The sequence below is a fragment of the Ceratotherium simum genome, chromosome 16 (genome assembly GCF_057802395.1).
Source record: "Ceratotherium simum simum isolate JZ-2026a chromosome 16, ASM5780239v1, whole genome shotgun sequence".
In the NCBI taxonomy this organism is placed as follows: domain Eukaryota; kingdom Metazoa; phylum Chordata; class Mammalia; order Perissodactyla; family Rhinocerotidae; genus Ceratotherium; species Ceratotherium simum.
In genome coordinates, this window is record NC_141915.1 from 56,962,290 (window position 1) to 56,987,814 (window position 25,525).

General features: G+C 58.6%; 1 protein-coding gene across 3 annotated transcripts; it reads right to left on the reverse strand.

The window, feature by feature from the left end:
* Positions 1 to 340: 340 nt before the first annotated feature.
* On the reverse strand, positions 341 to 25,525 carry RHBDF2 (rhomboid 5 homolog 2). Of its 3 annotated transcripts, none has more exons than XM_087441659.1 (18): positions 25,463 to 25,525; positions 10,472 to 10,637; positions 9,572 to 9,699; positions 8,310 to 8,505; positions 8,020 to 8,223; positions 6,883 to 7,011; positions 6,385 to 6,503; positions 6,019 to 6,213; positions 4,831 to 4,942; positions 4,543 to 4,617; positions 4,208 to 4,369; positions 3,705 to 3,814; positions 3,490 to 3,553; positions 3,300 to 3,394; positions 2,961 to 3,036; positions 2,695 to 2,795; positions 2,342 to 2,495; positions 341 to 1,644 (listed from the first exon to the last, which is right to left on the reverse strand). In XM_087441659.1, exons 2-18 carry the CDS (start codon positions 10,613 to 10,615, stop codon positions 1,225 to 1,227), a joined length of 2,484 nt encoding a protein of 827 aa, XP_087297785.1. In that variant the 5' UTR covers positions 10,616 to 10,637; positions 25,463 to 25,525; the 3' UTR covers positions 341 to 1,224. The 3 variants fall into 3 exon arrangements, with proteins under 3 accessions (XP_087297785.1, XP_087297786.1, XP_087297787.1); XM_087441660.1 differs by lacking the exon at positions 25,463 to 25,525 and adding an exon at positions 25,050 to 25,369; XM_087441661.1 differs by lacking the exon at positions 25,463 to 25,525 and adding an exon at positions 13,731 to 14,129.

Sequence of the window (25,525 nt, forward strand, 5' to 3'; positions counted from 1 at the left end):
GAAGTGAAGGGACAAGCACTGTGCCTTTTCCCCTCACACCACCTCTGCCAGGGCGACCTGCCCCTCGGCCCCGCCAGCTCCCTTACTGTGGGCTGGGCAGGTAGGGCTGGGGGCCCCCAGGGGTCTAAGGATTTAACCCAGCCCTCTCAAGGAACCCCCTGAGGCTCTCCATGTGACCGCAGCCTGGGTTCTGGTCCAACCAAATGCCCCAGAAGTCCGACAAGTTTTCCACTGTCCCTTTGGGCCAAGCCCCTGCCCCTGAGTTCCTCATAGCTGACCCCCCACCCCAAAAATAATGTTCCAGGTTTCATTCTACCTGAGCCCTCAGGTCAAAAGATACTTCCATAACAAATATCATTTAATACATTTGAGACATCACCTATACAAAGTTAGCGTTACTTTAAAAATTAGGATCATAATATAAACTAGTAAAAAATAGGCCTGATTGAGCCTCAGGCAGCCCCTGGCAGAGGGTCCTCAGGGTGTCCAGCCCCTGCCCCCTTTTGGGCAGGAGTGAGGCAGAGGGTGGTGGGGCCGGCCATCATCAGGGCCAGCCCCATGAGGCAGAACACTGACACGAAAGGAGGACCGGGAGGGGCTCGAGGAGGTACAGCCTCTGCTAAGAACAAGCAAAGACTCTTGACTTCCCTGTCTACTTCTGTTTCTTTGCTCCTTCTCTGCCCCAGACCATGGCCAAAGCCCCTCCCACAATGTCCGGTCTGGGAGCCTTATGGGCAGGCTCACCAGGCCACTGATGAACACAGGGTGTGGGCTTGTAGGGCAGAGAGAGGAGGAAAAACAGAAGGGGGACCATGGTGAGGTGGGGTGAGAACCTGGTGGGGTCCCCGGAAGGGCTCAGTAATGGTGGGGGAGAAGGCACCAGCAGCAGCCTGAGGATCCTGAGAAGAAGCCCACCCCCAGGAGGTGGTCCCGACAGCAGGGGAGCGGGAAGTTGGCCTGGGCCGTGAGCTGCAGAGAAGCATGTGCTTGGAGCGTCCCCCAGCCTGGGCCAGGGACACACAGACCTGAGGAAGGCTCCTCATGCCCCCAGGGAGCCCGCCTTTATGACCATCTCCCATGGAGTCGGGAGCACCTGGGCCCCGGTGGTGGGTCTCTGGAGTGTGGGGTGGGGCGCTCTGCGGACAGCAGCCCGTCCCAGCCACAGTCCCTGTGTCAGTGGTGCTCTGTGGGCAGCAGCTGCGTCCAGCCCCACCGGGCCGGTGGTCAGTGCAGCACCTGGTCCAGGTCGTACTTCTCGCAGAAGTGGCTGGTGAAGGGGAAGCAGGTGAGGTACTCGATCCAGGGCCAGTTGATGGGGTACACGTAGAGCCAGACAACGAGCGAGGCGAAGAGGCCGGCGAAGACCAGCAGCGACACTAAGATGAGGGCTCGCTTGCGGTACTTGTCGCTGGTGCCAAAGGTGATATAGGGCAGGAAGGCGAAGGCCAGCAGCAGCCCGCTGAGGAAGCCGAAGATGTGGGCGATGTTGTCGATCCAGGGCAGGAGGCCGCAGACGAAGAGGAAGAGCACGATGGCCGACAGGTTCAGGAAGGCCTTCCAGGGTCGCTCCAGCAGCTGCCAGCTCTGGAAGAGCTCCACGAAGAGGCAGGCGAGGAGGCCGAACTGCGACCCAGCTGGGCCCACCTGGGGCAGGAGGAGAGCTGCGTCACCCCTGGGTACCAGGTGGGAAGCCTTCGCAGGGAGCCCTGGGCACAGCCAGCTGGAGCACTGGGACCTGGGTCATCCTATCTGGGAGCCCCTCCCAGGGGTGGGGGCCCTAAAGCTGAGGGGCTGGGGGTGAGCTGGAGCTTCCAGACTAAAGCCGGGCTTGTTCCACCCATCCTTTCAGCCAACATTGAGCACCTACTGTTTGCCCAGTGTAATAAGTATGACAGACAAGACACTCCAGGGGGCATTTGGTGGGAGGGGACAGGCACTGAACAAGCCAACAGCATTAAATTGAATTGATCAAAAACCTGCCATTTCTATGGGTGAACAACGGTCACATGTTGGCAATTTCATAGGCTCAACCTATGGATATGTGACGTGGTGGCAGGCAGTGGTCATAATCGTGAAGAGAAATGAGGCAGAGAAGAGGAACAGAGTGAGGAATGGGGTCTGGGAAGGTCTTCCTGGAGATGACGTCTGAGCATGACTCAGGGGCACCATTGCTCCCTCGTGCCCGGGGATTAAGGGATTGGCCAATAAACCCCTAGCTTAGCTGTCCATCTGCTGTCAAGCCCGGCATGGGAGGGGCCGTGTGTCCCTCTGGCAGACCCCAGGCAGGAGGGGTGGAGAGCAGCCCAGCCGGCCCTCCCTGCTCCATCCCCCGAGTCCCTACCTCTGCCCGATACGGGAGGAAGATGGTGCTGGCAAGATTGCCAGTGATGCCGCTGAGAATGAAGATGATGGCAATGCGGTGCCAGCCGGCCAGCTTCTCCAGGTCCCGCAGGATGGTCATTTGGAAGACCACAGACACGAGGCAGTGCACCAGGCTGGGGTGGCGGATACACCAGACATCAGCCTTCCCATGTCTGCCCACAGTCACCAGCCAGCCCTTCAGGAGCAATGGGGCCTGGGAGGTTGTGCCAGCTGTGTCCTGGCCCGGGAGCCTCTCCTCAGGGGGTCCAGGTGGGCAGTCACCACAGGGATCGGGGGAGCTGGGAGGGGGGTGGGCAGCGAGGAGCCTCTTACCCAGCGTGGAGGAACAGAGACAGCCAGAGCCTATAGAACTGATCCGGGACCTCGGGGTTGAGGAAGGGCAGCAGCCCACATACCTTGTCCAAGCAGTGTACCTGGGGGCGAGTGCAGGGTGGTCAGCACCTGGGACCCGGCTGGGTCGGGGGCTCCGATGTAGGGGGCAGAGCCAGATACCCGCCGCAGGAGGGAATCACGAGGCCCAGCTCCAGTAGGTTGCCATGCCCAGCTTATGCCCAGGACACCACCAGGCCCCACCTCACCTGGGAGCAGAGCGTCGCCTCTTCGTGGAAATAGCCGTGCATGAACTCACAGTATTCCCGAGTTGTGATCTCACAGCTGCGGGGATGGGGAGGCAAGGGGGCACGTCATAGCCCTAGGTACCCCTGCCCACCTTGCCCAGAGCCCAGTGCCTAGCCATAGCAGGCATCACTGGCAGGAAGGGGGTGCCCCTCTGCAGAGACCCCGGCTCTGGGGCAAGCTCCCCTTCATCCTGCTCAAACCATGGGTGGCCCGAGTGGCGAAGAGAGGACATCAGTCAGGGTGTGGGTGGTGGAGGGGGAGCACAGGAAGCTCTGGGCAGGGTGCCCGGGCCAGCTCACCTGCCCTTGGTGCCGATGCAGCAGGGGCGGCCTTTGATCTGGCAGTCTATGTGCAAGAAGCCCGTGCGGTTACTCCTGGACTGCTCTGTGCAGATCTGCCGGCAGGGACACCAACAGGGGGGTTGGCCTGTGCGGTGGTGGGCGCCCCCTCTCCACCCTTCCCAGACCACTCTCTGCCCTGGACACTCACCGGCCACTTGGTGATGTCATCAGGCCAGATGTGGGCACCACTGGAGGCTGGCTCCTCACAGGTTCTGGAGGCAGAGGTCAGAGGGGGCAAAAGGAGAGGCTGTGGCACCCCCAGCTTGCCACACCCACCCGCCAACATCCCTGTGGGAACAGATAACGGGATACTCAACCCCACCTTCTCAGACAGCCCGGCCGCAGGCCCCCCTGGAACTGTACCTGGGGTCCTGGTGGCATACGGCCCCTGATATCCGCTTCTGGCCCAGATCAGACTTGTCCATGGGGGGCCCCGTATCATCCTGCCACTTGACAAAAGTAGCCAAAGTCTCCTGGAGGATGGAGACAGGCTGGTCATGCCAGGACAAGGCCACCACCAATAGAGTGGGCAGGGGACCCTCCAGGACAAGGGCTCTTCCCATTTCCCAGGGCTCAGGCCCATCTTCTAGACCCCCAGTCCCACCCCTGGCTAACATTGCTAAGACCTGGCTTTCACTTTTCTGGGACTGGGGAAGTTGACACCCTCCCTGTGCTGGGCCGCAGACAGGGGTGCATGGGGCCGAGGAGGAGTGTTGGGCCGGAAAGGGCAGGAGAAGGAAGAGGGAACACGGACACTGCCCTTGAAGAGCCCCTCCCCCAGGCCAGGGAAGTAGAGATGGTGCAGGAGGGACCAGAGCAGGGCTGCCGGAGTCACAGGGCCCAGGGTGAATGGCCCCTGCCCCCACCGAGCAGTCCTTCCGCTGGGTCTGGATGCAGCCTGAATGGTCATTCTGGACGCAGCAGCCCGAGTCCCGCTCCAGGTCTCGCTCTCGCAGCACCAGCTGTTCGATCTGCCTGTCCTTCCGGATGCAGGGCGAGAACTTGGCTCCCAGGTGGATCAAGTCAATCTGGGGGACAGGGGGTATAAGCTTGGAACCAGGCCTGGAGGCTCTGTTGTCTCCCCTGAGGGTCCACTGATAAGGGGAGGCTGCCAGGCGAGCTGACCCCCTCCCTGCCCAGCGCGGGGTGACAGGGCCCAGGGGCTCCCTGCTGAGATGCTGTCCCTGCCTGGGCCCCTCACCGAGCCGGGGCCGATCCAGAAGTTCTCCTGCTGGATGTACTTCACGCTCTCATACACACCTTTGTTCCTGAGCACCTGGTGCAGAGGGGGAAGGAAGGGGTCAGCGGTTTCCCCATCCCAGGGTAGGGCCCCAGGAAGGGGCCAAGGGGCAAAGCCGCAGTGAGCCCAGAGCACCCTCCTGCTTGGGCCAGGTTGTTGCCAGGGGAGGGATTCGGGGATCCAGGATGCTGAAGCCTCTTGGGGGGCTAGGACCCCCAGGGTGGAGCCCCACTTTTGTAGCCAACTCACCAGCTGGGTGGTAACATGCTGGGCAAAACCCACGGGCGCGATGCCGTATGTGCAAATCACCAGCAGCGTGATGATGATGTGGACAAAGGTCAGCCAGTAGGTGAAATAGGGCCTGCGGCAGAGGCCTCGGGTCAGCAGAGCCGAACTCACATCCCAACCCTCGGCCCTGCTGAGCCCAGCCACCACCTGCTCTCACCGGCTCCCTACCCTCTACTTCTCTCCCTGCCAACTCATCCTTCACCACAAAGACTTTTAAAATGCCCTGCTACGCATCTTTCTCCCAGCTTAAATCCCTTTGACGGCTTCCTGCTGCCCTTGGGACAAAGTCTGACACTGCCCCCTCCTGCTGGCTGCAAGGCCTTGCTGTGCCTGCCCACCTCCCTGGCCTCTTTCCTCTCCCCTTGCAGTTCCTGGAACACACCCTGTTCCCTGCAGCCTCAGGGCCTTTACACATGATGCTTCCTTTGCCTGGGAAGCTCTTCTCATCTTCTCTTCACCCAGCTAACTGCTGTTCATCATCCTAACTCATCCCTCCCCACCAGCTGGTCACTCCCACTCGGTCCTCTTTCTCCAGGACAACCACTACACCTGTTATTACTTAATTTTTTGTAATTTTAGGTCCAGTGTCTATCAGGTCGCTGCCAACTGTGTACTCTGTGGGAACTCCCCCTCCTCAATCCTCCAGCTTCCCCTGAGGTCTTTGTGCATGTCCTCTCCCAGTCCCCTCCCTCAGTCACAGCTTCTAACTCTCCCCTGACCCACCCTGCCCTCCCTGCTCCATGATGTTGGAGCTCTGTTCCAGGGCCTGTGTGGTGGCACTCAGTGAATGCTGGTTGACTGGCTGCTGTCTGGGAGCCCAGCTGAGGATGCAGGCCCAGAAAGTGGAGAGGGTGGAGAGGAGGCAGCAAGCACCCGAGGACCCTTCCTGGGTGATGTGCATGCTCAAAGGTGACCCAGAGGACCTGTCCCTGCTCTCCTGACACTTGCTGTCAGGAGGTGCTCACCAAACACTTGCTGAATGAAGAAGGGGGCACTTCAGGAGAGGGCCCAGGGGAACACGGAAGCTCTCAGCCCCTCTCCCCTCTGCCTACCCGAGGGCTTCTCAAGAGTGGTGACCAAACCCCACTCTCATGGGGTGGGGGGGGCCCACAGGACAGGCAGCGCTGGCCACCACGCGCTCCTGCTCACCGGTGGCTGTCGAAGCTCTCCAGCTGCCGCTGCACGGTGCTGCTGATGCTGCGGCGGTAGCTGCGGTTCAGCCAGTTGCCCACCACGCCCAGGCCGTAGTGCCGCTTCTTCCGGTCGAAGGCAAAGTGCTTCACCTTGGACGCGATGCGCCTGCCGCGCCTGGCCACAGGGACCGGGGCTCGGCCATACTCCTTCCTGGTGGGGATAGTAGCTCTCAGTCTGATGCCCCTCCCACACATCCCAGAAGGGGGCTCAGGAGGGACTCGTGGTCTGGGGAAGCCCCCAGGTGGGTCACTGGGCTCCAGGGAGCCCTTGCCCCATTGTGCTACCTCCCTCCACCTGGAGGAGGGACCATCCGGAACTCACAGAGGGATCTGCACCCCATCAGGGGAGACCGGGGAGGCTGAGCGTGGGATCCCCCGGAAGTAGCTGGCAGAGAGTGGGGGAGACTCAAACACATCATCGGGCATGGAGCTCATTTCTTCCTGGGGTGGGGGTGGATTGGGGGACACAAAAAGAGACAGTGTGAGGAGTCACTGTCCCAAATACTGCCCCAACAGCTCAATTCAAGGACAGGACAAGGCTGGACAGGCAGGCTTTTGGGAGGGGAGTGGAAGCCACGTGCCTGTCAGCCCTGATGGTAACTTTCCTGGTTGGCACTCTGCCCTACCCCCAGGTCCTCACTCTGCCCAACAGAAAGATGGTGACCAAGGAGCTCCACGAGGTGGCACTCCCCACCCCACCAATGGGCCTTTGGATCCCTCCTCAGGGGCTCTGTCGGAGGATGATTGAGGCCAGGTCATCTCTCCTAGCTGTCAGCCCAGCCTGTCTCCCCGTCCCCAAGGGCCCACACCCCATGCTTGCCTTACTAAAAAACGAGGAGTCAAATGTGTCTGCCCCATCGACCACGTCCTCCTCCAGGGAGCTGGGGTAGGCAAAGCTGCGTTTGACCACCCGGTACCGCTGTCCCGTGGCATCCAGCACCGAGTGCCCCTGTGACAGGGCAGAGGTACAGGCATCAGGCCCAACTCAGGCACCCCCACCCCTCAACACCAAAGGAATCATCAAGCCCATCCTGGGGGCAGCGCCTTGGGAGGCGGGACCCCGCCCAGAGCATAGACCATCTGGGAGAGAAGGCCAGGAACCCCATCTTCTCCATAGCCCTCAACGCATCCCTCTCAAACCATGGTTTGCTGTTGTCTTCTCTCTGGTGACCTCCTGGCCTCTGGCTTAGGCAGCTGGCACCCCATCACTCACCCTGTACCCCTACTCCTGAGGCTGGGGCCATGTCTCCCCAGTGCCAGCTTCTCGGCACGGCACACCAGGACCCTGCCCACCTTCCCATCTCCTGCCACTCCTCTTGTAACCACACCTCACTAAAACCACATCAAACCACCTGCTGCTCTCCCAAAGTGCCATGCCCCCTTCCTACCTCCAAGTCTTTGCACAGGCCATTCCTTCTGCTGAGAATGCCATTCCCTTCCTTCCTTTCCTGGAGAACTTTTCCTGATTTTTCTGAGTCACTCAAGTGCCTTCCCTGGCACCAGCCCCTCTCCTGGGTGAGATGGGACAGCACCTCCTCTGGGAAGGCCCCCCAATACTTATCATACTGAATGGTGATGTCTGCCCTCAGCTGGGCTGGGGGTTCTTCCAGGGCAGTGACCTGGGCTCATTTCACTCTGCAGCCCCCGTGCCCAGCACATAACAGGGGCTCAGCGAACATGGGTGAATGAGTTGTGACGTTTCACTTCCTACTCCCCCAGCTGATGTGCCGGTGCAGAAACCAGCTTCCCAAACTAGAGAGAACTGGGGCTACAAGGAAGTGGGCCTGGCCACGGGGCCCTGGGGCCCCTCTCTCAGCCCAGGGATCCCAGCGTATCCACTGCCCTTGGCACAGAGGGAGACGCCTGGGGGAGCTCTTGGGGATGCTTTGGGGAGAGGGAGGGAGGGAGGGAGGGCCGAGGGAGGGAGGCTAGGCAGACGCGGGAGAGGTGTTCTCACCTTCAGGAGGGCGGCAGCAGCTTGAAAGCTCATGTGGGCCACAGACATTCTCTTGCGGCGGGGCAGGTGGGAATAGCCAGAGCGGACACTGGTGAAGGAGGTGAGGGACAGGACCCCAGGGGTTAGTGGTGGGTGCGCCGCATGAGGCCGGTCCACCTCATCAGGGTGGCGGAACGCCCGTCCTCGTGCCAGCGGATCCACAATCTGAAAGGGAGGGAGGAGCTGAGCAGAGCTGATCAGGCCCCTGGGTGAAGTCACCTGCCGCCCCCTTGACCCTCGATGGAACCCACCTTGGGCATCTTGCAGGGTTTTGGAGACTCGGTGCCCTGGAAGGAAGGCCCCTCCTGGCTGGGGAGCTCCAGGTCCCGCTGGCACGAGGCCTTGAGTCGGCCGTAGCGCACGCTGCAGTGGTGCAGGCTCCTGCGCTGCCAGTGCTGCCGCTTCACCTCCCAGTCGCCGCTGACCCCAAACCACTGGGCCGTGCCCCTGCAGGGGCAGACAGAAAACGAACAGGTGGGTGTGTGCACAGTGATCAAACTACGGTGAGGGTGTGACAGGACACGTGCACTGGGCATTTGTGCGTGTGCAGGGGAGGTGACATGCGAGATGACAGGACACGTGCACAGGGGAGGTGACGTGTCAGTGCACTCGTGTATGCAGGGGAGGTGATGTGACAGGTATCAAGAAGTGATGGTGCGCATGTATGGGGAGGTGATAGGGCACATGTGGATGCAGCGGAGGTGACATGAGGTGACAGTGCACTTGTGTGCAGGGGAATGGATGTGAGAGGTAACACAAGAGGTGATGGTACACGTGTGTGCAGGGGAGGTGATAGGGCATGTATGCATGCAGGGGAGGTGACATGAGGTGACAGTGCACGTGTGTACAGGGGAATGGATGTGAGAGGTGACAGTGCTCATGTGCAGGGGAGGGGACAGGGCACGTGTACGTGCAGTGGGAGGGGCAGATCAGCTTCCCCGTGAGTCCCTAGTTTGGTACCCAGTGATGAGATGAGCGGGGGTGGATTAAGTCCAGAGCATGAGGGGCTGGGCTGGGAAGGCCTAAGGGAGGCAGTAGTCCACCCCCAGCTCCTTGAACCCCCACGGCCTCCACACTATGACTTTCTTTTTTGTTTTTAAATTTTATTTATGTTTTTCCCCGCAAAGCCCCAGTAGATAGTTGTATGTCATAGCTGCACATCCTTCTAGTTGCTGTATGTGGGACGCGGCCTCAGCATGGCCGGGGAAGCGGTGCGTCGGTGCGCGCCCGGGATCGAACCCGGGCCGCCAGCAGCGGAGCGCGCGCACTTAACCACTAAGCCACAGGGCCGGCCCACACATTATGACTTTCTACAAGGCACATATCCCTCTTGGGCCTCAGTTTCCCACCTGTAACATGGTGTTCGATTTTCATGTTCAACCCCTGAAGGGAGACGCTGCTCAGTAATGCATGCCTACTCTTTCTAGAAAGGGGACTGGGGCCAGGCCCAGCAAACGTGCAGGTGCCAAGAATCTACAGGGCCGCTGAGGGGGAGGCTGGGCAGGATGCTCACTTGCGGATGCTCTGGGACAGGGAGGCCTGGCGGCGGAAGCCGGGGCGCTTCTCTGAGCTGCCGTCCTGCCATCGTCCCCGTGGCTCCTGGAGGCTAACGCTCTTCAAGTAGGCTGGATTCCTGGGCCTCTGTGGTGAGGCAGGAGAGAGGACAGGCTGTGGCTTTGTGGAGCCCAGACCCCGGGTTTGGCTCCCAACATGAAAACCCGGAGAGAACAAACGTGAACCTCAATTTAGACCCCCCGAGCTGCTTTCACTCTGAATGTAAAATCACCATTTTCTAATGTTTTTCAGCAAACCCTAGCATGCATGTCCCTAACTCCCTATGCTGTGCTCCCTCGTTAGGCCGTGATGTTCTCACATGTTCGAAACAGCCCTTTGAGTGAACTGGGGGCATCAACACAGCATCCCTTTGTGCCCAGGCTGTGCGGGAAGCCCACACTGTTTCAAGCCAGTTTTCAATGAGCTCTTTATGGAGCAATGGTCCAGACTGTCGGAAACGTTGAATCATTTCCATTCTCCCACAGGAGCCAGGCACTGCAAGGTCAGGCCGCTGATGTTCCAGACGCGCCGTGCCCCTTCACCCACGTCAGAGACGGCCCACACTCGCTGAAGGGCCTGGGCCTGGCAGGGAAATGGAAACAGCCAGGTCCCAGGTGGGACTGGCAAGCTTTCCTCAAGGAGAGCATTTCCTGTTCTCCCTGCACCACCACGAGATGGAGCTCCTGAGTTCAGGGCCCAGTCCCTGAGCCGTTTGGGGCCAGGAAGGAGCGGGCACAGGCCTAAGTTAGGGACTACACCGGCAGCTGTGCCTCCTCTGGGAAGTGGAACTGCCTGAAAGGTGTCATGTGGGCACAGCTGTTGCCTGTGGCAGGGCAGCGAGCCCAGGCCGCTCCCTTACCTGGGGCAGCAGGCTGGCCTGCTCGCTGGGGGCCGGGGTCTCAGGTGGCGGGATGGTGATGGACAAGTTGGGTGGCTTCCGACTCTGCAGGCGGCTGCTGGACACAGAAGAGGTGCTCTCGCCATTCTTGTCAGCGGAGGCCATGGCGGGCAGAGGGGCAGGGTGGCTGGAATGGAGACAGGGAGAGGAGGAATGAGTGTGTCGAGAGGCAGCTGAACCAGAGGGGACACAGGGACCCTGGTGCCAAGGTGGGCAGCCCAGACTGAGAACAACCTGCCAAAAGTTGGTTCAAACTCTGGACACTGAATCACGTAGCCGAGACTGAATGTGGGCTGAGTGACATATTGCAAGGTCTATTTCTGTCCTTCATTTGCATTCCAGGACAGCAGGGGTCTGGGAGGCCCCCAACTTGTCACCTTGTTGCATTTCTGGGTCTCTCTGCTTCAGGCAAGGACCACACCCAGAGAGGAGCATGAGGGCCAAGGATGTGGAGATGCCACCTTGTGGGCCTGCCTCGGGCAGGGCAGGGGGACGGAGGGCAGCTTCCTTGGACAAACAGCCCTGCCTCTGTCCCTGGGGCAGAGCTTAAGGGAGGACAAGAGGAAGACACCACAGCAACCTGGTGTGCCAGCCACAAACGAGGGCCCACATCTGTGCCAGGGGCAGGCGGTTCCCGGAGGAGTCCCTGCACCGCGAATGAGGAGGTGGTGGCTCAGCCTCATTCCCAGCTAGATGAGAATGCCACCACACCGGTCCCTGTCCCACAGCGCTGCCTGCTTCCTTTTTCAAGGGTAACTGAAACTGCCACCTGTCTGGTACTTGTTTCTTTTCACAGAGGAAAATATTGTATCTTAATGATGAAAGTGATATATGCTCATAAAAACCAGACTCAGAAGACTACACAGCAGAAAGTGAACAGGTGGCCCGCCTGTCACCCTGTCCTCCAGGAAAGAGTCCAGTGTCCATATCCGTCCAGATGCCCCCCTGCACCTGGAAAAGGACACATGTACTTAAAATCTTACACACACTCACACCTTTGCTCCTATAGTTGGGCGTCTTTCCCTGCCGACACATACAGAGAGAGCTACCTCGTCCTTCTTGACTGTAAAGACTTGACTGAGTGGAAGGTGCCAAGACTTAGTCAATTCCAGACTGATGGTTGTCTAGGATGTTCAGGACGTTTCTGGTATTTTAGACTTGTGTCCAGTGTTAATGAACACCCTCACCTATGCCATGCGTGCCTGTCCCAGTATTAGCACGAGAGAAAGTTCTAGAAGGGGAATTGCCGGGTTGAAAAGTGCATCTTGAATTTCAATAGATCTTGCCAAATGGCCCTGCCAAGAGGAGGTGGCAACTGACCCCATCATTTGCGTAAATTTGGGGCTTTTCCACTCTTGCTCGTGCCGCCACCCCCCACTTCCCCTTAGACCCCCCAGAATTAACACCCTCTGCCTGTTCTGCTCTCTTCATTTCATTGCTTGCGCCTGCCCTGTGACCTTTTTCTTGCTAGAAGCCTTAGCTACTTCCTTTTCCCATTTCCCAAGGCTGCCGGGACAGGGTTCATTTCTCCTCCTCGTTCACCAGGCCAGGGACTCCACGCCCATGCGCCGAGGTGGGTACTGACCCTGGGTGTGCACAGACGGGGAGGGGCACACGGAGCCCTCCAGCCAAGGGCACGTGGGGCTCAGGTCTGGGACCACTGGGCAAAGCAGCGGCCACCTTTGTTCCAAGTCTGTCCCTCTCCTCCACCTCCACCCGGCCGCCACCAGAGCCACCATTTTCTCTCAGCTGAGGGATCACAGCGGTCTCCTGACTCCTCTGCCTGCTGCTCCCCCAGCCCCCAGCCCCATGACCAGTTTCCACACAGCAGCAGAGTCACCTTTTAAAAGCACGAATCACCCTATGTCACTCCCTGCTCAACAGTGTCCCAGGATTTCCTATTCTGACTTAAAATAAAGTCCAGACTTCTCACTGGAGCCTCTGGGCCCCATGTGGCTCCGTTTCCTCCTTGCCCTCACTGCCCACTCCACCACTCTGGGCCCCCCACTGTCTTGCACCTGCCAAGCTCTGCTGGGTGGCGCTGGAGGTCGTGGTAAAAAGCACAGACTGGAGCTAGGCGGGCTGGGCCTGACCCACACACGGGCCTGCACGTGACCAAGGGTCACCCAAGTCCTCACCTGAGATCGGGGGGAAAACCTCCTTCCTCGGAGAGGCATCCTGAGCATCAAATGAGCGAACACATGATACAGGCAGGGGGTCCACACAAACTTGTTCAGGAACGTTCACAGCAGTACGTTCGTCAGAGCCAAAAGGTGGAAACAACCCAGACACCCATCAACAGACAAATGGGTAAACAAAATGTACTATAGCCACACAATGGAATATTACTCAGCCACAAACAGGAGTGAAGCACTGACACATGCTACCACATGGATGAACGTTGGGACCTTATGCCAAATGAAAGAAGCCAGACACAAAAGACCATGTACTACAGGAATCCCTTCATATGAAAGCACAGAATTGGCAAATCTATAGACAGAGGTAGATTAGTTGTTGCTTAGGACTGGGGAAGGAAGACCACGGCGGGGGTGAGGAACAGCTAAAGGGTGTGGGTTTCATTCTGAGGTGATGAAAATGTTCTAAAGTTGATGTGGTGATGGTTACACATACTTGTGAAGGTACTGAATACCACTGAATTGTACACTTTAAATGGTGAATTTTATGGTTTTGTGAATTCTCTCTCAATAAAATCGTTAGTCTTAAGCAGCTGCTCCATAAATGTTGGGTCTCTGCTCATACTGGTCACTGAGTCTCCAGATCAGAGACCAGATCAGAGACTCCAGATCTCTGATCACATAGTGGAGCATGCAGCTCCCTCTCATCACTCTGGTCCTAGCTCAAGAGCCACCTCCTCCAAGGAGCCTTCCCTGACTGCCTGAAGCAGTGCCCCCCACCCATCCCTGTGTCTCTCCATCACTTCACCCTGGTCACCTCCCTCTCTGCCTTCTTTCTGCCTTATTCACTGCTGCATCTCCACTGCCAGAAGAGAGCTGGCCCACAAGGAGCATCAGCACGTAGTTGTTGAACAACAAATAAACAATCAAAGCAGATAGTGCTTTGGGTCCAGCCTGCCTGCTACCCACTTCCTACCTTCAGAGTTTGGGCTCAGCTCAAAGCTTCCTGGGCCTTGTTGCAAAGGCCTTTAGAGCATTCTAGCCCTCTCCTCACTCTGTACAGATGCTCTGGGGTCAAGCCTCACCTCTGCGGAGAGGTGGATGGATGCAGAGACAGATGGAAAGGTGGCCAGACGGCTCCAGGTCAAGCAGGCAGCTCCCTTGGTGCTCATGGCTCCTAGGAAGGAAGGGCAGCTCAAGGGGGCACGACAGGACCGCTGTGTCTTTTCATCTTCCTGACCCCAGTCTTCTCATCTATAAAGTGGGGATCATCCCCCAGCCTCCTGGATGAGGGAGTAAAGGCAACGTGTCCCCCTCCTAACCTGGAGTTAGAGCCCCTGTGGGGTGAGCCGGGTGCTCAGAGAGCCAGGCAGCCAGGGGCTCTATCCTCAGGGCGATCACCTAAAAAAACCACCAAAAAACCCCCGCTCTGGGCTGGGAACCCAAAATCAAGATGGTCCCCACTTTTTTTTTTTTTCTGTTTCAACATAACTTTACTAGAAACATTTAACTTAAAAAAACCCAGGAATCGTTGGCTGTCTTCTCATTAAGATTTCTTTTCTTTTCTTTTTTTTTATAATTTTATTTATTTTTCCCCCAAAGCCCCAGTAGACAGTTGTATGTCATAGATGCACATCCTTCTAGTTGCTGTATGTGGGACGCGGCCTCAGCATGGCCGGAGAAGCGGTGCGTCGGTGCATGCCCAGGATCCGAACCCGGGCCGCCAGCAGTGGAGCGCGCGCACTTAACCGCTAAGCCACGGGGCCGGCCCTAAGATTTCTTTTCCAATTAGAGTAAACTGGACATTTAAGGCAGTGTTCAAAGGGTTTGGAACTATTTTGTTGTTGCTTGGGTTCTTTAATAATTTATTGAAGAGAAATCCACAAAAGATAAAATTAAGCATTTAAAAGAGAACAGCTCGGTGGCATTCCTCTGTCTCTGAGAGGTCCTGAGCAGGGGAGACTCTGCCGGCATCTCAGAGCACAGCCCTCCTGGAGCAGAGCCCGAGGGCTGCCGGGGGCAGGACAGGGCCAAGTCCTCAGGGCGCCAGGCCTTGCTCGCCCTTCACTGCATTATCCCACTCTGTCCCCAAAACCCTCTTCGAGGCAGATGTTATCATCGCTTCCATTTCGTGGGTGGGGAATGGAGGCTCAGAGGGGTTAACTAACTTGCCCAAGCTCATCCAGCCAGGAAGGGGAATGACTGGGACTCAAGTCACTCTGGCTCCTGGGCCTGAGGTCTCCTTGGAAAACACACACCTCCCCCAAAGCTGTAGTACACCCAGGGCTGGACGGCCCCCAGCAGGAAGCGAGTGGCGAGTCCAGCCTGCAGGGAAACTTGGTGGAGCATCCCAGTGCTTTGCAAACTGTGTTCCTTAGAGGCCTGGGGTACACAGAGGTGCCTGAGGGGCTGCCATGAGGTGAACCAGAGGCTGGGGGAGGGTCTGGGCCCCCTTCTGATTCCTTAGGGCAGCGCCCCTTTTGCTTTACATATTGGATCGGGCCTCTTGCTTCCGCTGCCCAAGTCCTCCAACTACAGGTGAGAGGAACTCTGGGTGTGAAGGGAGGGGCACCAGAGGGATCCGAGGCAGAGCTGGGGGCCCAGGATGCTGCCTGCTTCTTTAAGTCTTGACCAACAGACTCCTCTATCCCAAAGTGCTGTGGGTCCTGACCCCACACCCGAAGGCAGACTGGCCAAGGATGACGAGGCCCCCTCAGAGATCACCGGCACACGGGCCTTGGTGTTGGGCCGGCTGGCTCCTCAGACGCCACTCTGCACCCACTCTAGGGACAGCTCCAAGACAACAGCTTCACCTGGGGCCCCTGCACGGAAAGTTCCCTAGCTTGGCCTCCTTTGGGACCAGGGTGCAGTGAGAGGGCATCGGGCAAGCATTGCCCTGGGATATTGGCACCAAGGAGGGAGGCAGGCAGCAGAGGAAGGCTGGGGTGAGGGTGGGGCTGCCAGGCCTGAGCTCGGGTAAGGTCACCAAGCAGGTAGGATTCTTCTGAAGGTCAGAGCTGATCACACCTCCCCTGAGTCAGCACCCAGCGCCCTCCAGGACCTGCCCCCACACCTCACTGGACACACCACATCCCTTGCAGCTCCCACCTTCTCTCATCTGAGACCCTGAACCTGGCACACTAGGCCCCCCCTCATCTGTCTGGCCAATGCCTGCCAGCTGCTTTAAAGAAGGTAAAATATCACCTCCTCCAGGAAGCCTGCCCAGTCACCATCCGACAGAATCAATCACTTTCTCACCTGCCCTCCCATAGCATCCTGCAGAGATTTGCCTACGATAGTACAGGTGTCCCTCAGCTGACCCTGGGCAGCATAGCTTGGAACATGGCTAGCTCCCACTAATGACTAACTGGATGGGAGGCAGGTGAGAGGCTGGGCACATGCATGGCTGCAGATGGTCAGTCTACATCGACCCTGGACAGAAACTGTCTCCCCCAGACCTGCACCCAGCCCAGGAAGCAGCCCCCTTTGCAAGGCTCCACCAAGTGCTGCTTGCTCTGCCCCGGCTCCGCGACCACTGCAGGGCCAAGGATGGAGGATGCCATCCCAGGATGAGTCCCCAGTGGGCCTCTTGTTCCCCTCTCCCTAGCCAGCCCTCCTGTCCCAAGGCCATATTACCCCTGGCTGGGACCCCTGACCCGGGACCCGCTGTGCTGGTGGCATCTGTGTGAATCTCCTGATACAACCCCAGGTTGAAGGACTGGGGAGATGGGACAGCCCCAGGGCAATCCTGGGGGTCCCAAAGAGAAGTGGCCTGGCCCTAGAGAGCAGAGGCAGGGCTGGCGGGCGCATTTCCCCGGGGAGGAGCGTGGTATCCAAGAGAGCCATCCTAACCATCTTCACAGTGCCGTGCCATGAGTCCTGGCCTATAAGCAGCTACACCCTCAGCCTCAGTTTCCTTCTCTGTTAAGGGAGGGAGTTGGACAAGGTGATGGCCCAGCTTTGACCCGCTCAAAGCCCACACATTTGGTATAAAAACACCACTCTCCCCCAGCCCCTCTCCACCACGGAGGGGAAGGCCTGCTCCTGAGACTGCGTGCCCCCAACTTGTACAGAAACGGTGGGTGGGTGGGCCAGAAGCCCAGCCCCTTCCTTGGGACTCAGGGAGGGAAGGGATGGGGGGTTGGCAGGTGCAGGGGCTATCAGACCCACTCTGGGCGCCTGCACAACCCAAGTCCAGGGCATGGAGGAGGCTGGATGGCAGAGATCAGGCAGAGAAAGTGCTGGAGCTTCAGGAGCCCCGCCCAACACTTATCTCCTGCGCGCCAGACATGCTTGCTCACTGCAGAGGAAATTGTGACATCCTGGGACCAGGCTTCCTCCTGACCTACAGTCACATCCGCTGCTCCTCTAAGACTCCCAGGCCTGCCGCAGTGCCCAGCCCGTGGGTGGGGGGCAGGAGGTTGGAGGGCCTGCCTCACCCAGCCAGGCCACTGCCACCTGTCCAAGCTGGATCCTGGCCTCTGTAGGGCGTTCCCCAGAAAAGGGCCTTCAGCCCCAACTCCAGAGTAACTAGGAGACCCCAAAGGGGCCTAGGTAGAGGGAGGAGGTTTAGGGTAGGGTCCAGCATGGGGTGGGGCAGATTGAAAGCAAAAGTGAAGTACCGAGCTCAAATCATCCCGAGGGACCCATGCATTGAGACTTCTGTACCCCACTCCACCCAGGTCAGTACCCCCACCCCCAGTAGCATAACCCAGCGAGCAGCAGCCAGGATCAGGCACATACGACAGAAAGGCAGACTCAGGAACCAGACAATGCCGCCAGAGAATCCGGTTTCCCCACAAAGAGTGGGGCTGGGCACTGCCAGCTAAGCCCTGTCCCGACGGACACTGCCAGGGTAAGCGAGGCCTCCCCCAGGGAGGTCCCTCGACAGAACACTAGAGTGCAGGGCCAGGCAGGGTGCTGGAGGGGCACCTCCTCTCCCTGGCCTGTATGGACCCACCATCCCCTCCCAACCTGCCCCCAGGTGCAGTTCCACCTGTCCGAGGAGTCGGGCTCCAGTCCCCTTCCTCTCTCTGCCTGCCTGCCACCAAGGCACACCAGCAGGTTTCTGAGGGTCCCTCGGTCTTGCTAATGGTGGATGGATTCTCCATAACCACCAGGCTCTGAGAACTTTACGAGCCAGGGCAGGGAGCGGGCAGCAGCTGCAGCCCCAGACAGAAGCAGGCAGGCGACTGACAACCAGGGCTCAGCCCGCCGTGGCCAAAAATGGGGACAGAGGGAAGGCAGGAAGGGGCCCTTGGACAAAGGGGTAAGCAGCCCCTCCAGAAAGGAAAGAGGCAGACCACTGTTAACCACAAGATGCGATCAGGAAGTTTAGGGGACCTCCCGCAGGGAGGGGCTCAGGTCTCCTGAACCAAGGAAGTACAGAAACCACCACCTGGCCCAGAAGCTCCTTCCAGCTGGCCCTGGGCTCACAGCTGTGGGCGAGTGGGCAGTCTGGAGGGAAGGGAGGTGGCTCAGGGCTGCTGAGAACCTGTCTGTCCCCAGCTGAATCACAGGATGACAGGGTGAGGACTGGGGGCGAGGAGGCGGCCTCTCTCCCCTGCTTCCCTGCCACAGAAACCGAAACTCGACTTCCCTCCCCACAGCCCTTCTGGGAACCAGGTCATTTTTAGAAAGCTGCAAAGAGGAAGCTGGCCCGCACCCACAGTGCAATCTCCAGCAAAAGCCCTGGTTCTGCTGACCTCGGGGAGCTGCTCCAGGCCCCTACGAGGCCTGGAAGGAACAGCTTGTGTAAAGGCTGTCATCTAACCCTGTCTCCCTACACTTGTCCCCAAGCTGCCTGCATAGCCAGTGACTCACCCCTTACCCTCCCTGCCCTGGCAAGAGGCAGTGAGGATAGGAGCAAAGGGCAAGGAAGTGCAAAGAAGGCTGGCTCAGGGTCTGGGGACAGGATTTGGGAAGACAAAAATGGAGAGACAAACGGGAAGGAAGCAAAATGTCCCAGTTGGAGGCCGGGGAAGGAAGCAAAATGTCCCAGTTGGAGGCCGCAAACCAGATCATCAGCATTAGAGAAGGGAAGAGAGGGGCCAAACAGGCACTCCCCTCCCCCCACTCTCCCCTGCCCTCCCTCCTGGCAAGCACCCACTCCCCCAGAGGTGCAAGTCAGCAGAATCAAACTCAGCCCACCGCACAGGCACTTCAGCCCTGCTGCCTGAACTGAGAGGAAAAATGAAACCACCTGTGGGTTTGCGCCTCTCCCACAGGGAGAGGTCCCACTCACGGAGGGCCCTTGCCCAGAAAGCCCCCTATTTCTCCCTCACCTTTAACGGCTCTGCTCAAACTCAGTTCAGAAGATAAAGAACTGGAGGGGCAGATTCAGGGGCCTGGTAACCTACTGGCTTTTCCCCACCAGACCCCAGGTTCTGGGCGCCCCTTGACCCACTTAGAGGGGTTTGGGCAGCACAGCAGACCACAGACACGGGAAGCGGGCGCTGGGTTCCAAGGCACCACCAAGCGCAGGGTGTTAGCGTGTAGGGGTGGGGGTGGGGCTGCCATGTTCTTAGAGCAAAGCAGACCCCAACGCCCCTCTGCACCACCCATCAGGCTTTCTCAGGACCACATGCCAGTGGCGCTGGCAGAGATGTGAATGCCCCATCCTCTGTGGGACCCCCCAAGTCAGCAAGTTGGCCGAGCTGGGAGTACCTGAGCCCCACATCCTAAGATGCAGCAGCTGCTTGCAACATACAGGGGCAGGCACCGTTGGAAGTGGGAATGCCACCAGATGCCCCCAGATGGACACAGTGCTGGGCCCTGCCCACCATGGTGCCCTCCCGGAGGCCCCTCGGGGACTCTCTGGACTCCAGAAGCTGCTGGTGGAAGCAGACAAGGGGACAGCAGCAGAGCAGGGGTACAGGCGCCCTGGGTGGAGGCCTGGGCCAGTGTTCTTCCATACCCCAGGCAAGAAGCAGCAGCTCGGGGGCAACAGAGGGAAGGGAGCACAGTGGTCCGGTCCCAGCGGCCCAGCTTCCTTTGAGAAGGTGGACTATTCTGTCCCAGTTCTGCTGCTCCCTGAGCATTGCTGTGAAGGGGAGGAGTCACAAGTGGCACCTGGGGGCCCAGAAGGCCTTGGTCCTTTCTGCGCCAGACACCAGGGCACAGGAGGCTTCCTGGAGAGGGAGCATGCACTGCTGGTCACCGTGATATCCCGGGCTTGGTGTGAGGCAGGCTTTGCTGCCAACACTCATGAGGACTTGCCTCTCTCGGGATGTCGGGGGACTGGGAGTTGGGTTTTCATTGGTCCTTGGAACTGGCAGAGGCCTAGCACATGCTCACTGTTTGGGGGAAGGATGGGGTGCAGGATGGATTGGGGAGCAGTGGAGGCCCACTTCACTCCTGCTGGGGGCTCTGTGACACCGAGGCGGGACCAGGCTGTTTCCAGACACGACCACTCTCAGTACACAGAGCACGGCTCTGTCTTATGCTTGCAAGGGTAGAGTCCACCCCATTTCCACTCACCTCCTCGTGGCCTGGCTCCAGACAGCGAACACACTGTCTAACTGGGGCAGACAGGGTCTTAGGCCCAGCCCTAACGGCTACGTGATCTGGGGAAAGCCAGGTAACATCTCTGAGCCTCAGTTTGTTTATGCATAAGACGCTAAATAGCCTCCCAGGAGTCTGAAATCTGGGTGGCTTTGTCACCATTAGCTAGCGCTCACCCTGGGAGCAGTGCGGCTGAGGGACAAAGTCTGACTGTATTTTACAAGAAGTGAGCACCCTGCCCAGAGTCACTCTGCCAGCAGTCAGGCCCTGGGCTGCCCAGGGTCCTTCACCTCCACACACTCAGGACAGGGTGCTGGGTGCCCCTCACTTCTGGAGGCCCCGTCAGCCCCTCAGCAGGGAGGGAACATGCCAGGCAAACACTTTTCAGCTTGTAAACAGTCATTAAGGAGCTAATAAACCCGATTTCCCAGAACCCTGCCCTGCGGCTTGCTGCTTCCCAGGAAGAGCGTGGCCCCAGCCCCAGTGACTGCTAGGGCTTCAGGGCACTTGGCTACTGGCCCATCTAGGCCACTCAGACCAGGGGGGCTTGCAAAGCTACCTACTCATCACTACCCTCCCCCCAACCTTGCTTTGGGACAGCATGGATTCTCTTGTTGAGGGATGACAGCTGAGGGGCCCGAGGCAGGGCTCCAACTCTAGCCTGGCCATCTGCCTACTGGAAGACTTTGGGCGAGTTACCACTTCTGAGCCTCAGTTTCTTATGCTGTGAAATGGGATGACGGTCTCCCCACACAGGGACCCAGCAGAGACGACATAAGATCATGAATGTACAGTGTCTGGTACACAATCAGCGGCTAGTAACTGGTAGCTTCTTTTATTCCTGGCTGACCTCCGCAACCTTCGCTCACTTGGTCTCTATCTGAGCCAAGAGCCCCAGAGGTGACAGATCTCTAATTGACAGGTGGAGAAACTGAGGCTCAGAGAGGTTAAGTCACCGGTCCCGGGTCCCAAAGTTAGGAGATGGTGGGGCTGTGACCCCCATATTCTGTAGCCTCCTGTCACCCCGCAACTGGTGAGGCAAAGTAGCAAAAGAACAGGCCTGGGGTGGCGACTCGGAGTATTCCTGGTGCTGGGGACAAGTTCTGGGTGCACAGGCCTTTAACTCATGAGCCCCTCCCAGCCCCTCAAGCAGAAACGACATCACCTAACGCCTGGGTAGCACTTCTCAGCTTATCAAAGGGTTTTCACAAACATTCTCTCATCCCTGTCCTTATCTCATTATCATCATTGACTGATAAGGCCAGAAGCTAAAGAGCAGTGCTCAGGCCAGGCCTTCAGTTCCAAGTCCTGCTCCTGTCCAATCCCACCTTCTCTTCCAGGCCTTCTGGTGGCCACACTGAAGGCATGACCTGGGGAGAGCCGTGTGGAGAGGGAAAAGGTGCTTCTTGCCAGGGGTCAGGGGCAGGACCACCTGAGGATGCTCTTGGCACAGGCTCCGGGGTCACACGGGGGAGGCTTACCTTGGAAAACCAAGCTTACCCTGCTCTCAGCTCCAAGAGGCCCGGCCAGCGGGAGCAGAGCTGAGGGGCACCACCTCCAAGACACACCCCCACCATCATGACACACATGCTGGCGGGCGGGGAAAACTCCTGGGTGGGGGCCAGCACTTCACAGCTTGATTCTTCACCCCAGATTGAAACCCACCCTCAGTTCTCTTGGCCTCCATGGCGCTGAGGTCCCCCTGCCCCAGCCCTAGCTGCCTTTACAGAACAAGGACAACAGTGTGCCACTCTACAGCTCGCTGTTATCTAGTCTCTCCAACAGCCCATGAGGCAGGACCTCTGTCATCACCAGGAGTCTGCGCCAAGGGCACACAGACACATTCCTAACAGAAGCAGTCATGATACCGTGAGTACCACACTCCTAGTGTGGCCGGGCACGGGGCTGAAGGCTTTACATGAATCACCCCTGGAATCCTCACACAACCCTCCAGGTAGACTACTGTTACCCCACTGTACAGCTGGACAAACTGAGGCACGGACTATTTAAGTGACCCTCATCCTACTGACGATACTCTTCTAGACCACCGTCTGTGCCCACCAGGCTCTGGGCCTTGCATCTTGGCTCCACAAGCTGGGAATCACGCCCTCCCACCACTCCCCTCACCCTCCAGGCCAGCGTCCCTGAAGGGCACACCTAGTCGGCACTGCCCCCTTAGCTCCATCCACTTTCCAAGAGGGGCTCGGAGCGTGCCTCCTGGCAGCTTTTGAACTGCGAGTGACTTGTGTCTGGGTCCCTAGATAAATTTACCGAACGAGGGAATGTGGACACAGTGGCTCTCTGTACTTCCCTGAAGATAAGAAGACGAATTTTTCTTTGTGCCGGTCTAATTCTCACAGGGAGGCAATAGTAACATTGCCTGGCAGCCTCCCCCCCCTGGCTACCATGCGTGAGGTCAGCCTGCGGGCAGGCGATGACATCCTTGCCACTCCTCCCCCGGCCTGGCTCAGCTGGATAGGAAACTGGGAGCAGATGTGTGAGCTCACTCTGGAAATCCCCGTGGGTGGCCAGGGCAACACTGAGGTCTACTCCAAAGTGAGGGGCACAGAGACCCGAGGGGACATGCAGAAGGGAGAGGCAGCCCGGAGAATACATCTCCCCTGATGCTGCACCATGGGGCAGGCAGGCGGCCAGGCCACCCCAATCCCGCCACCACTCATCCTGACCCAAAAGGAAGCACCAGGTGGCTCACCCAAGTTCCTTGGACATGAACAGGCACACGCAGGCACAAAGACACACTCCCTAGACTTCTTCCTGCTCTAACTGGTGTCTTGTCTGGGGTAGTTTACACTGCAAGTCGACAGGAACCCTGCAAAGAGGCTACAGCAGTGTCCAGAGCTCTGGGCAGAGCAAAAACACCGAACCAGAGCCGGACTCAGATCCCAGTGGCCTCCACAATGCATTTGTGGTGTGATTAATTACTCTTCTTAGAGGAACAGAAGCCCTCTCCTGGACAGTGTGTGTGTGTTACACCAGGTATAGCTGCCGCTCAGAAATGAGCGAACCAGCTAGGAGTCACTTGGTGGTCTGTTTACCAGCAGGTGGCACAAGGTTTTAGCGCCGGGCCTGGGAGCTGACAGCCCAGGTTCAATCCTGGGCTCCGCCACTCCCTGAACAGCTCTGTGCACGTTTGAGTGCGGCCTTGTGCTTTAAGAGGCACAAAACAGACAGGACCACTATTACGACTTTTTGTTCAGCTGAAAAGGTGGGAGTCCCACGCTAGCCTTTAAAAGTTAGAAGATGAAAAAAACAAACCAGAAACCACCACCTGCCCTCTGGTCCCACCAGGGTTCCAGGCCAGGAGGTCAGGGTCCAGAAGTGAACAGGGCAATGGCTACTGTCAGGAAATGGGAAGGGGTGGCCTGGGCTTCTGGATATGGACGGCTGCTTCATCCCCTCCTGCCCCTCTGTGACAGCCCCCCAACATTCCCAGAAAACTGAGGGTACATTCGTTGAGCCCACCTCAAACAAATCAGCCATCCCTACGGGGGGGCCCCTGGCCTGTGGCTCTGATGTCCTCCATCACTCACGGCTGCTGAGCTAACACCACAAGCAGCGGGTGCCACCCTGGGCCTCTTGTCTAACCAGCATTCCCACAGCACAGTGGAACTTGTTACTGCAGGAGAGAAGACGACTAGGGAGTCACAAGGAATTAGGAGCCCTGTTATTCGTTGGATGTTATTTTCCTGGTGTAAATAACTGGAATAACGTGCTAGTTTAGAAGAGAATATTCCAGCAGGTCACACGGCATCAGGCACCCATGCCCTCAGCAATCCAGCTTTGGGAAAATCTATGAGAACTGAGCTCCCCCCTTCCTCCTCCCAGGGGGATATTTGAGCCTCTGTGCAGGAGGCCGCCCTGGGGGTGAAGCACTGGAGGGCGGAGTTGTGAGAGGTCCCCTGTTCCCAGTCCCTCTGTCTCAGCTCCTCCCCGACACCCATTCCTGCTTCCTTCAGGGTCCCGGGTCCGTGGTTTGAGCAGGAAAGAAGCAGGCCTATGGCAGCGAAGGAGGCTTCTTGCTGGGGGAATAACTGCCCTCACACCTCCTTACCTCTTATCTCATTTAGCTTTATTCCAAGTTCCTCCTCTAGCCTCTGGGGAAACTGAGGCAGGGAGGAAAAGTCAATGAGAAGTAACTTGATGGCCCAGGTGCTGAGGCTGTACTTCTCAGCTTCAGCACAGCACTGGATAATTCTTTTCGTGGGGGGCTGTCCTATGCACTGTAGCATGTTTAGTAGCATCCCTGGCCCCTACCCACTAGAGGCCAATAGCAACAACACTCATTCCCTTTCCCCCGAGCTGTGACAACCAAAATGTCTCCAGATATTGCCAAATATCCCCTGGCAGGCAACTCACTCCCCTGGTCAAGAGCCACTGCTCTAAAACAAGCTTCACTTTCCACTCCTCCCTCTGCCCTACCGACAGAGAGCGACAGAAACATAGCACAGATGCTGGGCTCATTATTTTACCAGCAAATGTCACACACAAGGGGTCCTAAACCTAGCCATGTGGGAAACAGTAGCCAGTGTGGGGTCAATCTCTCAAGCCTTCCCCTCCCCAGACACACCCTCTCAGGAGCTCCAACTCTACAGCCTTCTCCCTTAGTCTTTCACCCACTTAGGCAGGGGTTGAGACCTGCGCTGCCCCTCTGCCCTGGGGTGGGGGGTCTATACCCTAGGCACATATCCCCCTCTAACCTAACCCAGTGCCCTGGAGGAACAGAGCGGGCAACCTGCTCAAGACTCTCGGTCCAGAAGTCAGGACTGCTGGGTCCAATTTCCGAGCTCCGGTCCACCCTGCCGTGTGTGCTCACCCTCCCGCACCTGTTTCCACCCTGGCGAGGCTGAACGCACTCACTTGGGCCCCCGCCCGCTGCTCACCCAGAAGAAAGGGGAGTGGAGGGGAGGGTCTGAATTCCAGGCGCTTCTGGGACGTAGGCGGGACTGTGCAGTGCTGCCCCGAGGCGGTCCCCTGTCTTCCTCCCCGGGCTTTAAACTTCTTCCCAATCGTCGTGCCCCCACATCTGGTGACCCCAGGCCCAGGAACCCGTTAGGCGTCTTGTCCAAGCCGAGCCCCAGGGGCCGGCAGACCCGGTTCTCCGGCCCCGTCCCAGTCCAGCTGCGCTCTGGCCTCCAGCTCGGCCCACGTGGGGCCCGAGCGCTCCGCAGGGCGGACACCCTCGCAGGCCGCACACCGCCGCCCCAGGGCCAGCTCCGGCGCGACCCCGCGGACCCCTCCGGCGTCGGCAGCCCGGCCGCCGCGAGCCCGGCCCCGCCCGTCGCCCCGCGCTCACCTCCCTGCGGCCCCACGTCCCCAGGACGCAGCTCCGAGCGGCGCCGGCCGGCGACTGGGCGGT

Bases quoted from the DNA above. Each gene is read 5' to 3' on its own strand.
- RHBDF2 (XM_087441659.1), bottom strand. From the start codon at position 10,615: ATGGCCTCCGCTGACAAGAATGGCGAGAGCACCTCTTCTGTGTCCAGC. The intron at 4,943-6,018 runs GTGAGCAGGAGC...CCTCTGCCGCAG, and splicing joins GAGAGCTTCGACAGCCACCG to GCCCTATTTCACCTACTGGC. The intron at 3,554-3,704 runs GTACAGTTCCAG...CTCTGCCTCCAG, and splicing joins GTATGCCACCAGGACCCCAG to AACCTGTGAGGAGCCAGCCT.